The sequence below is a fragment of the Cajanus cajan genome, chromosome 3 (genome assembly GCF_000230855.2).
Source record: "Cajanus cajan strain Asha chromosome 3, NIPB_CcT2T_4, whole genome shotgun sequence".
In the NCBI taxonomy this organism is placed as follows: Eukaryota; Viridiplantae; Streptophyta; class Magnoliopsida; order Fabales; family Fabaceae; genus Cajanus; species Cajanus cajan.
In genome coordinates this window covers 18,078,016-18,095,820 of record NC_138519.1, presented here as the reverse complement: position 1 = coordinate 18,095,820, position 17,805 = coordinate 18,078,016, and the positions used below count along the sequence as shown (strand labels likewise).

Sequence of the window (17,805 nt, the reverse complement as noted above, 5' to 3'; positions counted from 1 at the left end):
TTCTCTTATCTTGATGATTTCATCTTCGGGCAATGGAGATGGATCTTGAAAGACCTGAACCATTAATTTAAGTGTCATTAATATGGAATGTTAATTATCATAAAGGTAAATATACTTAAATAAATTTTGATATGAATTACCTGCCCCCAAGAATCAGTAATACCCGCAAAAACTATGGCTCTCATCCAATACATGATGTAATAGTCACATTCAAACGAGTCTTGTTGCTTATTACACTAAAATGAGAAACAAATAACTATTATTTCCAAAGTCGATAAATTCAAATATTATTGTTTCTATTAATTAATTTGCTAACCTTAGGGTATATGAATTGCAATGTCTTTGATTTGGCTCTTCCACTTAAAATATTAGCTCCAGACACGATTCTAATTAATTGAATAGTACAAAAATGACTTTTAAAATCGGGGTTTTAAAATCGGTCATAAGGAAACCGATTTTAAAAGTGACGTGGTGACAATTTTGTAAATAATGACATTATTTTTAAAATCGGCTACCTTATGACCGATTTTAAAAGTCTGTGATGCTACTTTTAAAATTGGCTCCTCAATAGCCGATTTTAAAAGTGCTACTTTTAAAATCAGCTATTAAGGAGCCGATTTTAAAAGTGCTACTTTTAAAGTCAGCTATTAAGAACCGATTTTGTATGTTTTTTTTTAAATCGGCTCTCAAATAGCCAATTTTAAAAGTAGCACTTTTAAAATCGGCTATTTGAGAGCCGATTTTAAAAACCACATACAAAATCGGTTCCAGGTTAGCTGATGTTAAAAAGGTCAGCACTTAAGCTATACTCTACGGTCTCATTCTTCCTTCCCCTTCATTCTCTAATCTTTGGCTCATATAATCTTTTCTTTACTCTCTCGGGCTCTTATCTAAAGTCTCCAGCTTCTCATTTTCTTGGAAGAATACAATATCAAGGTAACATTCTCTTCTTACGTCTATTATTTCATTATTGTTGGACGAATTTTGAAACTGGAACGGCCCGTTCTGCAAGCAGAACAATCCGTTCTGCTTGTAGAACGGGCTGTTCTGTAAACAAAATAGCTCGTTCTGCATGTAGAACGGGCCGTGCTGCAAACAAAACAGCCCATAAACTATGGAGTTCAAATAGTAAAGCTGTTTCAATAGCGGCCAAAATAGAAGCTTTTCGGGCGCTATTGACGGTGATTGTCTGTAAACTGTGACTTATTATATCATGAAAATCTTTAATTTTGAGGAGTTTAAAATAGTGGTCATCTCGCTTCCTGCTATAGCATTTTCAAAGTTAGCCACTAAATGCTGCTATCTGGGATTAGTAACTATGATTTGAGCACAATGCAGGTGTTGTGTTGTAAGATTGTTGTGCTTGTTTTTTGGTTCGGGTTTTATGTGTCTAAACTCATTGAATTCCAGGACTTGAACAACTTTGAGAGTGATCCTGAAGAGTTTGCCAGAATCTTCTACAAGGACATGGGCATTGAAGATCCTGAGGTTGGAGTAAGTATATCCAATTATCACTAGTAACAAGTTAAAATAAAACTGGATATTTTGGAGCCCTGTCAAACTCCCTGCTCCCCAAGAAGAATTGATGACTGTCGCCACCGGCCCGAAACGGGCTTTCGGCATTCGCGAAGGATGGTTGGACTCTTTTATTTGTTTAAAAATATGGATTGCTAGAATGACTTATTCTCAAACTGAGACCTCGTCAAACGAGCAATTTTATTAAAAGGCTCACCAATCCATGTTAATCCCAAGCGGGACCCTCCATGGATTAGCGGTTTTCATAAAAAGGAAGGGTTCATGGAGTCGCCACCAATGTTTTACTCAAAACATTGGAAAAAGAGGTTTAAGGCAATCGATTCAAAAATCGACTTCGGCCATTACAACCAGAGTCGGGTAAGGGAGTCGGTTACGCGTGGGGAAGGTGTTAGCACCCCACAGCGCCCCTTTCGGGTTCCCTATGACAGATTATTTCTAAAAATAATAGCGCGAAATTACTAAATTACCCCTATTTATTCTAAGCAATTATAAATTAACTATCTACATGATGACAGTTTAAATATGTACACACAGAAAGCGGTAAAAGAAGGGACTTTAAAGAGATAAACCTTTGAAGCGTGCTTTCTTATATATCTTGACAGAAATTGGGAAGCGTTTTGGCGTTCCCTCCCTCTACAAGACCGCTCGCTCCCTCCTATAAAATTTTAACTATGGAAATCCGGAGGATTTCCCTTCGACTAGGTTCGAGACTCAAGCAAATGGCTCGTGACTCAAGAACTTCGTCGGATCAACTCTCCGAGTGATTTCTAGGCAGAGCACTGCTCAAAAAAACCCAGAATACTCAAGAAGAGGGTTAAAACTCAGTGTAAAAGTGTAGAATGACGTCCAATTGACGTCATATTTATAGGGATGAGGCGCAATACGGCCTCTGGGGGTCAATACGGTCCGTATTGAAGTTTTGAACTACAATACGGCCGTATTGAATTCAGTACGGCCGTATTGAAGTTCAAAAAACCTCAATACGGCCGTATTGAGTTCAGTGCGGCCGTATTGAAGTTCAGTGCAGCCGTATTGAGTTCAGTGCAGCCGTATTGAAGTTCAGAAACTTCAATACGGCCGTATTGAGTTCAGTGCGGCCGTATTGTAGTTTAAAATGTTCAATACGGCCGTACTGAACTTTTGGGAGGCCGTATTGGGCTTCATTCCCTCCACTTTCTTATTTTTTGCTACTCTAAGACCTCTAAACCTACAGATTGTCATCCCACGGTCTTCTAAGAGTCCCTTTGGCTGACTTTCCTTTGATCTTCGAGAGTCTTCGAGTCTTATTTCCGACCCGGACAATTTTAGGGGTCTACAGCTGCCCCCCCTTTACTTAATCAAACGGCCTTTTGGTGTACCGTTTGATAAGTAAAGGAGTTGACCCAATTGTCCGGGGAATGTGCCATCCTTCTGACTTGTAGTGTCTTCAGGTGGGAAAATTGTTGAGTAGCCTCTCCAGGTTGAGTTTGCCCTCTCCAGGGTGAGTATTAGTCGTCGCCTCTCCAGGCTCATGCATACCTCCGTGTTCTTGACAACCTCGGGGTAGCTGAGTACCGCCTCTCCAGGCTATACCAACGTGTTCTTGACAACCTCGTGGTAGTTGCATACCTTCGTGTTCTTGACAACCTCGGGGTAGCCGAGTACCGCCTCTCCAGGCTATACCAACGTGTTCTTGACAACCTCGTGGTAGTTGCATACCTCCGTGTTCTTGACAACCTCGGGGTAGCCGAGTACCGCCTCTCCAGGCTATACCAACGTGTTCTTGACAACCTCGTGGTAGTTGCATACCTCCGTGTTCTTGACAACCTCGGGGTAGCGTGAGTTTTCCCTCTCCAGGGTATACCAACGTGTTCTTGACAACCTCGTGGTAGTTGCATACCTCCGTGTTCTTGACAACCTCGGGGTAGCGTGAGTTTTCCCTCTCCAGGGTATACCAACGTGTTCTTGACAACCTCGTGTTAGTTGCATACCTCCGTGTTCTTGACAACCTCGGGGTAGCGTGAGTTTTCCCTCTCCAGGGATTTGTGATGATTTTGTCTCCACAGTCCACGATGCTGCTTCTAGAAGATAATCACTTGAACCGCCTTTCGGTTTTCGATTCAAGTGACCGTTGCTTGCTTTGCTTTTACATCTTATTCTTTTGCCCCTAACTTTTGCCTAGGACGTATCCTAGCAGGGATAAATTTGCCTTTGTTTTGCCTAGTACCCTTGTACTGGCGGGCTTTTTGTTTTGCCCTAACTTTTGCCTAGGATGCCCTTTTTCGGGTTTTCATCCTAGCGGGCTTATGCAAGCAACGTCTTCAAGCATAGTACTTCTTTACCTCGTCAGCGTTGACTGGGTATCGAAGTTCTTTTCCATCCATGTCTGTGAGGATCAATGCTCCTCCTGAGAAGGCTCGTTTTTCCACGTATGGTCCTCCGTGATTTGGGGCATACTTTCCGATTTTGTCCTTTTGAGTTGGTAGCAATTTCTTCATTACCAACTCTCCCTCATGGTAGACTCGAGGGTGGACTTTCTTGTCAAAAGCCTTTTTTGATCTTCCTCTGATAGGCTTGACCATGGCATATGGCGTTCAGCCGTTTCTTTTTGATAAGGTTCAACTGGTCGTATCGGCTTTGAACCCATTTTACCTCGGAAAGTTTTGTTTCCATGATTACCCTTAGAGAAGGTATCTCGACTTCGATGGGTAGAACTGCCTCCATCCGATAAACGAGGGAGAATGGAGTAGCTCCTGTAGATGTACGTACTGAAGTCCTATAGCCATGAGGAGCGAAGGGTAACATCTCGTGCCAGTCTTTAAATGAGACAACCATCTTTTGCACTATTTTCTTGATGTTCTTATTGGTTGCCTCGACTGCCCCATTCATCTTTGGCCGATATGGGGAAGAGTTATGGTGTTGGATCTTGAATTCTTGGCACAGTTCTTCCACCATTTTGTTGTTCAGATTAGATCCATTATCAGTGATGATTTATTTCTCCATGCTTCCACTAGATTATTCTAAAATCTTTCGGGACAAGAGAGAAAAGAAAGGAAAGATATTTTTGTTCTGAAGTTTGTGTTTTAGAGGGGATTTATTTTTCAAAAATGGTTTTTGTAAGAATGGATGGCCAAGGTAGGCTTATGTATTTAGGCTTGTTTGATTAAACACTTATGAAGTTAAAAAGTCGTGTTGTGATTCGACAACTTGGATAGCTTCCCTTGAACCTTTCTTTTTGAATTCGGTTCATGGTACCATCGTGGATTTATTTTTGTTTTTTGATTGTCCTTATTTTTGCCTAAAACACCCTTTTGTGGTGTTTTAGCGGACTTTTGTTTTTGTTTATTTTTGTAACCCTAACTTTTGCCTAGGTCACCCTTTCGTGGGATTCCTAGCGGGTCTTTTGCTCTTATTTTTGCGCAGTCCCCTTTTTGAGTTTTCTGCCGAGCTTCTTTTATTTTAAAGGATTTATTTTTATCCATGATGGCACTTGTCGAGGCCAAGGGAAGGTGCTCCAAGTTGTCACACACACTTCCACATAAAAAATGATGCGGGTTTATTATTATTAAGATGATTTTAACCTCATTCATGTTTATTCAAACAGGGTTAAAAAATAATGTGGTTTAGAATTTTATTATAAGCAAGAAAAGAAGCAATGAAGAATGATTTTATTATAATCATAGCGGAAACATGTGTCCTTATTTCATCACTGATATGGGTCCCAATATTGACCTCTTTTATCTCTCGGCCCTGCCCCAAATTCACAGTCTCCAATTTCTCTTGACGAGCTTCTTGATCTAGCAATCTTTGCAAATCCGGAGAATGGTCTCCTCATCACTGTCCAACTCAACCCATTTATCCTCAACTTTCGGATCCCGGTCAGAGCGAACAATTACAGACATAATTATTTTATTGGTTCTGTTTAGGTTTAGAATTATTAATGTTAATGGGGAAAGAGAGAAAAGAACAAAAGAGAGAATAATGTGTGAAAAATGCCTCTTTATTGATATGTATTAAAACTGTACAAAAACCCTTATTTACATGAAAAGGTTCTCATGATCTCGGGTACTGATCACGAGTCCCTAAAAGAAAAGAAAAATATGGAGGGGCCCTATTGTGGCTTGTCATTCTCTACTCCTGCTTTGGTAGAGGATTCTTGCTCACGTCGGGTGCTGTCGAATCAAAGGTGACCCACCCAGCATCAATGAGGTCTTGGACCTTGTATTTGAGAGCCTTACAGTTCTCCGTTGAATGTCCTGGTGCCCCCGAGTGGTATAGGCATTTATCTTGTGGTTTGTACCACTCGGGATAAGGTGGATCCATCTTCCTTGGTGGAATGTAAGCTAGAAGATGAGCTTCTACTAACTTCGGCAGGAGATCGCTATATGTGGTCGGAAGTTTATCAAGCTTCCTCACAGGGTTATACTGCGACTTTCCTGACTTCGAAGTGGAAGAAGATGAAGAAATGGTTATGGCGTTGACTCCTCCCTCCTTCTTCTTCCCGAAGGCCTTCTTAGCTTCATATGATTGGGAAGGCTTAGCCAGCTTCCCACTTTTAAGTCCTTGTTCCACTCTCTCCCCAATGGTGATGATGTCCGAGAAGAGTGTCGTTGTGTTCCCTATCATTTTATCGTAATAGGGACCAGTCAACGAGTTGATGAATAAGGACACCGTCTCCTTATCCGACAGCGGGGGCTCTATCTGTGCCGCCAACTCCCTCCATCGTTGGGCGTACGCCTTGAAAGATTCATCATTTTTCTTACTCAAGGCTTGAAGATCTGACCTATCGGGTGTTAGGTCGATGTTGTATTTGTAGCGCTTGAGAAAGGCGTCGGCCAACTGCCTCCATGTATGTACTAGATTTCCATCTAGCTGCATATACCAATTGAGTGCGGTTTCAGCCAAGCTCTCTTGAAAGCAATGAATTAAGAGCTTTTCATTTGTGGCGTATGCAGCCATTTTGCGACAGTACATGGTGAGATGACTCTTAGGGCAAGTCGATCCCACATATTTTGGGAAATCTGGCACTTTAAATTTGGGAGGGAATTGGATGTCCCTCACCAAGCACATGTCGGCGGCATCTTTGATGTCAAAATCATGCCCCTCCATAACTCTTAGCCGATCCTCAAGAGCATGGAATTGTTCCTTTGAAACCTCGGGCTCTTTAATCATGATCCCCGCCCCAAGGGGTACAGCTCGTGGAGGTTCTTCCTCGTGCTCCTCCTCCTCATGATGATGGGACTCATGGTCACTGTGGTGAGACCCGTGTACATTATGATGACGCATGAGTTCCATCATTTGCGCCATTTGTTCTTTGAGCTGTGAGAGCTCGGCTGTAAGCTTCTTATTTTGGTCCTCCAGCGCTTCCATCTTCTTGATTTTCTGCGCGCGTGTGAGGACAGAGAGATGACCAGCCACTTTCTAAAATGAATGTTTTAATTAGTTTTTTTTTTTATGGGATGAATACGCTCTTGACATGAGCTTGATAACCCTCCATTTTTAAGGCGCTGCCTTTTTAAAACGGAGTGTTACCACCCTCCTTGACTTATGATCCCTCCCCAACGGAGAATCTCGATAATTATGGGTCTCTTTTACTCATGTCAAGAGGTATTGGTGAACCTAGAATGCATGGCTTATGAGGATGCATGATATCTTATTGGTAATGATGCACATGCTCCTCACTTTTATTATATTTTCACACATGGTCTTTCCTCTCATGTCATGGTTTTTTCATGCATGGGGATTATTCTTTAGACCTTATCACGAGGTTATTTATTAATGCACAAACAATTGCACATAAGCATTTACACAAACAATTCACTCATCCACGAACAGTCACGAGCGAATCACGAGGTAGGGGTTTCCTGCAGAAAGGTGCATATTCAAGGTGGTTCTAACTGTTCTCATCTGTCTGAGGCCCCCAAGGTGCCCCCATTATAGGGACCCAATTCCTCTCGTCGTAAGTCGATGGAAAGCTCCAACGCACTGTCGGACTCGAGTTCATGGTTATCACCTTGAGTGATGCTTTCCGACAACGGTCTACGGGCACCTATAGACCCATTCGACAACCGGCCGTACTAACATCCACTCCCTATGGCTTTCCACTCATGCCCCCGGGTATAGAGGGAACTGTTGTGTGCAGTTTTTATTTCAAACAATTGCGAGAATTTAAACATACAACAATTATTAAAGCCAAATAGATAAACATGTTATCATACAAGCAAGGGGTAATGAAGTAATTTTAACTATTATTTGTTAAAAATAATCTGTCACTAAATGGGACTGACTCTCGAGGCATCCCCAGCGGAGTCGCCATCTGTCGCCACCGGCCCGAAACGGGCTTTCGGCATTCGCGAAGGATGGTTGGACTCTTTTATTTGTTTAAAAATATGGATTGCTAGAATGACTTATTCTCAAACTGAGACCTCGTCAAACGAGCAATTTTATTAAAAGGCTCACCAATCCATGTTAATCCCAAGCGGGACCCTCCATGGATTAGCGGTTTTCATAAAAAGGAAGGGTTCATGGAGTCGCCACCAATGTTTTACTCAAAACATTGGAAAAAGAGGTTTAAGGCAATCGATTCAAAAATCGACTTCGGCCATTACAACCAGAGTCGGGTAAGGGAGTCGGTTACGCGTGGGGAAGGTGTTAGCACCCCACAGCGCCCCTTTCGGGTTCCCTATGACAGATTATTTCTAAAAATAATAGCGCGAAATTACTAAATTACCCCTATTTATTCTAAGCAATTATAAATTAACTATCTACATGATGACAGTTTAAATATGTACACACAGAAAGCGGTAAAAGAAGGGACTTTAAAGAGATAAACCTTTGAAGCGTGCTTTCTTATATATCTTGACAGAAATTGGGAAGCGTTTTGGCGTTCCCTCCCTCTACAAGACCGCTCGCTCCCTCCTATAAAATTTTAACTATGGAAATCCGGAGGATTTCCCTTCGACTAGGTTCGAGACTCAAGCAAATGGCTCGTGACTCAAGAACTTCGTCGGATCAACTCTCCGAGTGATTTCTAGGCAGAGCACTGCTCAAAAAAACCCAGAATACTCAAGAAGAGGGTTAAAACTCAGTGTAAAAGTGTAGAATGACGTCCAATTGACGTCATATTTATAGGGATGAGGCGCAATACGGCCTCTGGGGGTCAATACGGTCCGTATTGAAGTTTTGAACTACAATACGGCCGTATTGAATTCAGTACGGCCGTATTGAAGTTCAAAAAACCTCAATACGGCCGTATTGAGTTCAGTGCGGCCGTATTGAAGTTTAGTGCAGCCATATTGAGTTCAGTGCAGCCGTATTGAAGTTCAGAAACTTCAATACGGCCGTATTGAGTTCAGTGCGGCCGTATTGTAGTTTAAAATGTTCAATACGGCCGTACTGAACTTTTGGGAGGCCGTATTGGGCTTCATTCCCTCCACTTTCTTATTTTTTGCTACTCTAAGACCTCTAAACCTACAGATTGTCATCCCACGGTCTTCTAAGAGTCCCTTTGGCTGACTTTCCTTTGATCTTCGAGAGTCTTGGAGTCTTATTTTCGACCCGGACAATTTTAGGGGTCTACAATGACTGAAATTTTACCTTTTCCAACTTTATGCTATTTTCCATGATCTTTCTTCTCAGGAACATAATAGGATTTAACTTGTGGCAACTTTATGCTCGTTTGTATGATGACAAACTTATGTTGGTAATGGCATTTTGGTTGGGTTATAATAAGAAACAATTTGTTGTGCTAAAGTAGAAATTAAATTCTTGTTTTTATCCATGAAAGTTTCTATCCCTCTCTCTCTTCTTAACATGCCCAAGCACAAGCACACAGACATGCTTGAAAAATAAAATAGACTAAACTGTAAAATGCTTCTTTTACGTTGCAGCCAGCTATTGGCTTTGCTATCAGAGAGCAACTTTATGAGGCAATTCATTTTATTGGTGTATCATATTCAGGAATTATAAATGGTACAGTTACAATAATATTTGTTTTTCAATTTCAGATTGCAATTCAAAGCGTGGTTTCAGCAAGAGAAAGCAGAATGAGCAAGAAGGGTCATCGAGCGGCTGAATATACCTAAAGTTCAATCATGTTCTAAACATATGTAGCGGAAATAAAAAGATCTACTTTATGCTAAAACCACACATGATAATTAATAGGATATTTATGAAAGCCAATAAAGTTTACCCGGTTGAAGTCTGAAATTTAAAAAATTTCCTTCAAAACTATGAAGGTCCCACGTGTATCCACACCGAGACTAATCTTTGCTTGTCAACCTCTTGACTGAGCAATTTTCCAGCACAGGATATAAGAGAGAAAAGAACTAATTTTCTTATGGTTTCTCTGTGTGTCTTTCTCCACAGTGGAGCTGTATATTTATAAATATGTAAACATATCTATTCACTTAGCAACAGCTTCCATATCCTATCTTCTAAAAAATAGGAATTATCAAATATCCAAAAGAAATTAGCTTTTATCTTTTCATATCAAAACCACTTTTGACTAGGTCAAAATTCAAATTGAATCTTTCAATTTGAAATTGAAAAACTGACGTGCTTTTCTATCTTAATAGAAACAAATACTATTTATATTTTGATGCTAGTCAAAATTAAATAAATAATATTTTATTTATAAGAAAAATAATTATTTGGTAAAATCAAATTCTTTAATTTAATTATCAAATAATAAATTTTCTTGAGCAAAAATTAGAACACTCGTTAGTGTGTGACCTTGTAGGTTCAAAACTAAACCGGTAGTAAATTAACTACATTAATTTACTAATCAAGGTTGGAGTCTAGCAACATTCCTTAACGTCCGGATAGTATGAAATAATATTTTCAAGAACCTTTTAGAAGATTAACATAAAATTTCCTTTATAGAGTCTGTTCAATAGTCATATCCCTATATGCACTATTTATATGAGTAATTTAATAAATAAGATCTATTAATCTCTATCCAATAAAGACTATTACACATATATTGATCTATGTGGATTAATGATGTCCTATCCTCAATAATCCTACGATCAAGAACAATTTAGATTAAAATTAAAAAGGTCTTGTTTTTCTCATTATTATAATCTCTATTATAAAAAAAAGAAGTCTTTAATTGTAATCAAGGACTTTATCATATTAATTATTTCTCATAATCAATAAACATGAAAATAAAGTACAATCTTATTAATGCATATAAGATAGATTGGATCTTGGGCATACATCTTATTCCCAACAATCTCCCACTTGCCCTAGAGCCAATCTGTCATGTACTTCATTCCAACCTCCCACTTGTGTTTATCAAACTCCTTGATGCCAAGTGCCTTGGTGAATGGATCTGCTGCATTCTCCTTTCCATCTACCTTTAAAATCTTAATGTCACCACGTTCAATGATTTCTCTAATCAAGTGATATCTTCTCAAGATGTGTTTAGATTTTTGATGTGATATCGGCTCTTTTGCTTGAGCAATAGCTCCATTATTATCACACAATAGCGGAACGGGTTCTTCTATTGAAGGAACCACACCAAGCTCAGTTATAAATTTCTTCATCCAAACCACTTCTTTAGCAGCATCACTTGCTGCTATATACTCTGCTTCAGTTGTTGAATCTGCAACCGTAGCTTGCTTGGAACTTTTACAACTCATTGCACCACCATATAAGGTGAAAACATAACCTGAAATAGATTTACTGTCATCTTTATCTGATGCAAAGCTTGCATCGGTATAGCCTTTCAACATTAGTTCAGTGCCACCATAAATGAGGAATTGATCTTGAGTTCTTCTTAAGTACTTAAGAATGGTCTTAACCACTTTCCAATGTTCCTCACCAGGGTTTGCTTGATATCGACTAACTACTCCTAGTGCAGAAGCGACGTTAGGACATGTACAAGTCATTGTGTACATGATAGCTCCCACTACACTAGCATATGGCACCTTATTCATGGGTGTTCTCTCTTCAAGGGTTTTAGGACAATCTTCCCTACTGAGAGTAACTCCTGTTCCTATTGGCAAATATCCCCTTTTGGAATTCTCCATATTATACCTCCTTAAAATGGTATCTATATACATAGATTGGGAGAGTCCAAGCATTCTTTTAGATGTATCTCTATAAATCTTTATTCCTAGAATATATGCTGCCTCTCCTAAATCCTTCATAGAGAATTGTTCAGCCAAATCTTTGTACTTTGCAAAGATGGTATGTCATTTCCAATAAGCAATATGTCATCCACGTATAGCATCAAAAAGATAATTGTGCTCCCACTAACCCTTTTGTAAACACAAGGTTCCTCTTCACATCTAACAAAATCAAAATTTTTAATTGTTTTGTTAAATTGTATGTTCCAACTTCTAGAAGCTTGTTTTAATCCATAAATGGACCTTTCTAGCTTACAAACCTTATGGTGATCAGAAGAGGTTATGAATCCTTCAGGTTGTGTCATGTACACATCTTCCTTTAGCTCACCATTAAGAAAAGTTGTTTTTACATCCATTTGCCATATTTCATAATCATAGTATGCCGCTATAGCAAGTAGAATCCGAATTGATTTGAGCATCGCCATAGGAGAAAAAGTTTCGTCATAATCTATTCCTTCCTTTTGACGATATCCTTTGGCAACAAGGCGAGCCTTGTAGGTCTCAACCTTTCCATCTGCTCCAATCTTTTTCTTGTAAACCCATTTACAACCTATTGGTTTTATATCTTTTGAAGCTTCAACTAAAGTCCATACTTTGTTGATCTTCATTGATTCTATCTCGGATTCCATGGCTTCACGCCACTTCTCATGGTCCAAGCTTCTTATAGCCTCTTCATAACTATTAGGGTCATCATCACTATGATCAACCTCATATGTCGTGTCATCATGGACTAATAAATTCAATTTATTTGGTGCACGATGTTCACGACTAGACCTTCTAAGAGGCACTTGAATTGTACAATCCCTTTGTACTTCATTAAGAGGTTGTTGATCTTGTTCTAAAGTTGGTTCATTAACTTGTTCTTGAACTATAGTTGGTTCTTCAACCAAATTTGTTGAAGAAGGTAACCTTTGCATTAATTTCAAAACATCAAAGAAAGGTTGCTCATTTTCCATCTCATGTTCTTGAGCATTAGTTGTTTCACTGGCTTCTTGAATCTCATCAAGATCTATTTCCTTACCATGACAACCTTCTGCAAGAAATTCCCTTTCCAAAAAGGTTGCTCCTCTTGCCACAAAAACTTTATGGTCAGAAGGGTGGAAAAAATAATATCCCATTGTTTCTTTAGGATACCCAATGAAACGACACTTTTGGGATCTTGCTTCAAGTTTATCTGTTTGCAATTTCTTAACAAGGCGTGACAACCCCAAACTTTAATATGCTTAAGGTTTGGTTTACGCCCTTTCCATATCTCATATGGTGTTGTTGAGAGTGATTTTGTGGGAACTTTATTCAACAAATATGCCTATGATTCTAATGCGTAACCCCGTAAGTTAATTGGAAGATCAGTGAACCCCATCATCGATTTTACCATATCTAATAAGGTCCGATTTCTTCTTTCAGATACACCATTGTGTTGTGGTGTTCCTGGAGGTTTCCACTGTGAGAGAATCCTATTCTCTTTTAGATGATCAAGAAAATCATTACTAAGATATTCTCCTCCTCTATCAGATCTTAATACCTTAACATTCTTACTAGTTTGTTTTTCAACTTCACTATGAAATCTTTTGAACATTTCAAATGATTCGAATTTATGTTTCATGAGATACACAAAACCGTATCTAGACATATCATCAGTGAATGTGATAAAATAAGAATATCCACCTTTGGCTTGAATTTTCATAGGCCCACAAACATCTGTATGAATCAGTCCTAATAATTCAGAAGCTCTTTCTCCTTTTCCAGTAAATGGAGATTTGGTCATTTTTCCTTTGAGACAAGACTCACAAGTTGTATATGATTCATAATCATACTGATCAAGGTACCCTTCCTTGTGCAACTTGTTAATTCTTTTCTCTCCAATGTGACCAAGCCTACAATGCCAAAGATATGTTTTGTTTACTTGATCATCCCTTTTTCTTTTAACATTAGAAACATGCATAACGAGATTAAGGTTTACATCAGGCAAAACATAAATACCATGTTGGAGATAACCATTCACATATAAATCATTGCCATGATAAATTGAGCAAATGTTATTATTAAAAATAGTACGAAAACCACGTTTTTCCAACATAGAAATTGAAATAATATTCGAAACAAATTTTGGAATATAATAACAATTGTCTAACACTAGCACTTTGCCAGTAGGCATTATTAACGAAATTGATCCTAAAGCTAATTAGCAGCAACATTTGCTCCATTCCCAACTTGAAGATTGACTTCTCCTTTCTTCAACCTTCTAGTTATCTATAGCCCCTGCAACGTATTGCATATGTTAAAGCTACTACCAGTATCTAATACCCACATTGAAGAATTAGTAACAGTTAAAGAGATCATGAAAACATTTTTCATCAATGTCATACCTTGTTTGTTTTCCTTCAGAGAATCAATATACACTACAAGAAAAACCCAAATTTCCGACGGATAATTTTCGACGGATCTAAATCCGTCGGAAAAAATTTGTTTCCGACGGATCAAAATCCGTCGAAAAATTTATATTTTCGTTTTTACATTTTTTTTATAATGATTGAGATATTTGATCCATTTGGATAGCCAAGATATATTCGATCTTGTATAATTGGTGTGCTTCTAAAAATAATAAGATAATTTTATTGATTTTGTCTCTTATCCATAATTATTTATATAACTGGTTTTCAACATATATTATTTTAATAATTCAAATGGGAGATTCACATGGAAATAATAAAGAAAAAGGAAAAGAGAAAGAAAACTATGAAGCTTGGACCAAGGAGGATTCCGATGAATTGTTACAATTGATAGTGGATGCTATAAAAAGATGATAAAATATTATGGAGAATTATTATTATTATTTATTAGACATTATTGTTTTTTTAATTATTTTTATCTTTGACTCTTTTTAAATTTGAATGTATGAATTTTTTTTTAAATCTTATCAAATGTCAAAACTCCACAAAATCCCACAGAATCCATTAAAATCCTGATTTAAAAGTCTTGTAGAATCCATTAAAATCCTGATTTTAAATCTTGTAGAATCCTGCAAAATCTTAAAAGTCATGAAAATCCTGCAAAGTCTTTTAAAATCCGCAGGATTCTTTTTCACTAAAAAAGTCCTTTAAAATCCTAATCCAATACACCCTCCTTAATCACTTACTTCATCTCTTAATTTATTTATTTGTTTGGATTTGATATTTTTATTATTATTAATAATCGTTGATTTTTAAAACTAATATAATATAATCTTTTCCATCCAATTAAGTTAGCGTCGTTACCTCTATAATTTCTAGTGATTTTAATTTACACTTGATGTCCATTTTTCACCTCCACAATTATTTTTTTTGGATTTTAATCCATGTAAGTTTTAATTAGAGATTCAACGAATCATAATAATATTAAAGATTTTAACAAATTATATTATTATTAAATCCGATGAATAAGGATATATTTTAAGAAATAACTTATTTAAGATATTATATAATAAGTTTTTATGTAATAAGATCTTAATTATAATTATTAAACATTCAATAATTTTGAATAATGATATGTTTTATGAAATAACTTCTTTAAGATCTTATATAATAAGTTTTTATATGATAAGATCTTATAATATTATAAGTGTTTAAAATTTAATAAATCTTTGTATTTGTATAATTATTTAAATATTATAGGATGTTATTTCATTTTAAAAATAAATAAAATTTATTATAATTAAAAATGAAGGTAAAATTTAGAGAAATAAGAAAGTTTATGCGCGACAAAATTTTAAGTTCCCTTTCAATCATGTTCTAAACATATGTAGAGGAAATAAAAAGAACTACTTTATGCTAAAACCACACATGATAATTAATAGGATATTTATGAAAGCCAATAAAGTTTACCCGGTTGAAGTCTAAAATTTAAAAAATTTCCTTCAAAACTATGAAGGTCCCACGTGTATCCACACCGAGAATAATCTTTGCTTGTCAACCTCTCGACTGAGCAATTTCCCAGCACAGGATATAAGAGAGAAAAGAACTAATTTTCTTATGGTTTCTCTGTGTGTCTTTCTCCACAGTGGAGCTGTATATTTATAAATATGTAAACATATCTATTCACTTAGGAACAACTTCCATATCCTATTTTCTAAAAAATAGGAATTATCAAATATCCAAAAGAAATTAGTTTTTATCTTTTCTTATCAAAACCACTTTTGACTAGGTCAAAATTCAAATTGAATCTTTCAATTTGAAATTGAAAAACTGACGTGTTTTTCTATCTTAATAGAAACAAATACTATTTATATTTTGATGCTAGTCAAAATTAAATAAATAATATTTTATTTATAAGAAAAATAATTATTTGGTAAAATCAAATTCTTTAATTTAATTATCAAATAATAAATTTTCTTGAGCAAAGATTAAAACACTCGTTAGTGTGTGACCTTGTAGGTTCAAAACTAAACTGGTAGTAAATTAATACATTAATTTACTAATCAAGGTTGGAGTCTAGCAACACTCCTTAACGTCCGGATAGTATGAAATAATATTTTCAAGAACCTTTTAGAAGATTAACATAAAATTTCCTTTATAGAGTCTGTTCAATAGTCATATCCCTATATGCACTATTTATATGAGTAATTTAATAAATGAGATTTATTAATCTCTATCCAATAAAGACTATTACACATATATTGATCTATGTGGATTAATGATGTCCTATCCTCAATAATCCTACGATCAAGAACAATTTAGATTAAAATTAAAAAGGACTTGTTTTTCTCATTATTATAATTTCTATTATAAAAAAAAAAAGTCTTTAATTTTAATCAAGGAATTTATCATATTAATTATTTCTCATAATCCATAAACATGAAAATAAAGTATAATCTTATTAATGCATATAAGATAGATTGGGTCTTGGGCATATATCTTATTCTCAACATATACTCCTGTCAGGTTGTTTTTTATACATTTATGTCATGGTTCGCGTGGTGTGATAAATGCAATGTTATTAAATTCCATGTGAATATGTACGTTCCTAATCCGCTTTATTGTCAATGATATGTTAACAGTAAAGGAGGCGCTGTAGCAGTGGACTTGGTTAAGTTATTTAGTCCAAAATCTAGTGTGGTCCGGTAAGTCTGTTTCATAAAATTTGAACACTCCTTTTTGCTCAAATTCAATAATTTAGTTCGGAACATTTATATCATTGTCCAATCATCTTAGAGTACTGCTTAGTCATCGTGCCTTCGTAGCCCATGAAATTAAGTAATTCATAAATATTAGAATTCAGCTAGGAAAAGTGGATAAACGGTGACATAATATGACATTTTTTACCAGTTATTCACAAATTGAATCCTACTATTCAATTTGATTCGGCTACCTATCAATTTGTATCATAAGATGAATTTCAAATGACTTCGAATTTTATGGTACATGAATGAATAGGTGCAATTTCATATTATCGATATTAGTCACATGATTCAATGATTTGCAATTTTTTATTTACAAATTTAAATGCTCAATTCCCAAATTTCAGATGTCAATTTCCCAACTGCTAACAAATTTAAATGTTTTTCCTCAATCCTTAATAACTATCACCCAACTAATTCTGTGACTTCCTCGATCCTATAGAACAACGTTTCTTTGGGCCAGGAACTAATTTGCAAGTTTTGTATTAACATCCTGTTTAGATTATGTCACAGGCTTGGCTTATTTTTCTTGAATATAACAGGAAAAGAAAGGAGTGGGACGTATATGAACCTATTGTGGACCTACTATCCAACGAGGAAGTGGATGCCCTAGAAGCAAAAGAAGAGAGAAATTTCATATGAATTCTCACCATGGTCAGCCCCGCCTTATTGGAAAGGTATAGTTCAATGACAGCATGTATCCGAGGGTTAGAGTTTGAAATTCTTTATTACATACAAGCTGTTTTGTAGGACTGGGAATCAATGATTCAGAATATTGTTATCGCTTGCTTTTAATGGTTGTAGAGTTTCTTATTTGTTCTCTGTGCCCCCAACAAAAGAAAAAAATATAGCATCATATTTGCATAATTTTCTGTAAAACTTAGATGTAGCAAGCAACAACAATCAAGCCACTTCCCACTGAGTTAGAAATTTCAAAGAATATGATGTTTGGTTATGTCTGTATGGGTAGTGCGTACAAGCTTAATACCTCCCTTCTTGGGCATA

The 17,805-nt window shown here is 36.6% G+C and overlaps 1 protein-coding gene across 2 annotated transcripts; it reads left to right on the top strand.

Moving 5' to 3' along the window:
- Positions 1-801: 801 nt before the first annotated feature.
- Positions 802-17,755, top strand: LOC145955653 (chromatin structure-remodeling complex protein BSH-like). 2 transcript variants are annotated; one of them, XM_083070625.1, is made up of 6 exons: positions 802-1,494; positions 9,405-9,443; positions 9,522-9,589; positions 16,550-16,564; positions 16,681-16,743; positions 17,343-17,755. In XM_083070625.1, exons 1-6 carry the CDS (start codon positions 1,294-1,296, stop codon positions 17,440-17,442), a joined length of 486 nt encoding a protein of 161 aa, XP_082926751.1. In that variant the 5' UTR covers positions 802-1,293; the 3' UTR covers positions 17,443-17,755. The 2 variants fall into 2 exon arrangements, 1 of the variants encoding a protein (XP_082926751.1); XR_014432308.1 differs by lacking the exons at positions 9,405-9,443; positions 9,522-9,589; positions 16,550-16,564 and having other exon boundaries at positions 1,390-1,494; positions 17,343-17,401.
- Positions 17,756-17,805: the final 50 nt, after the last annotated feature.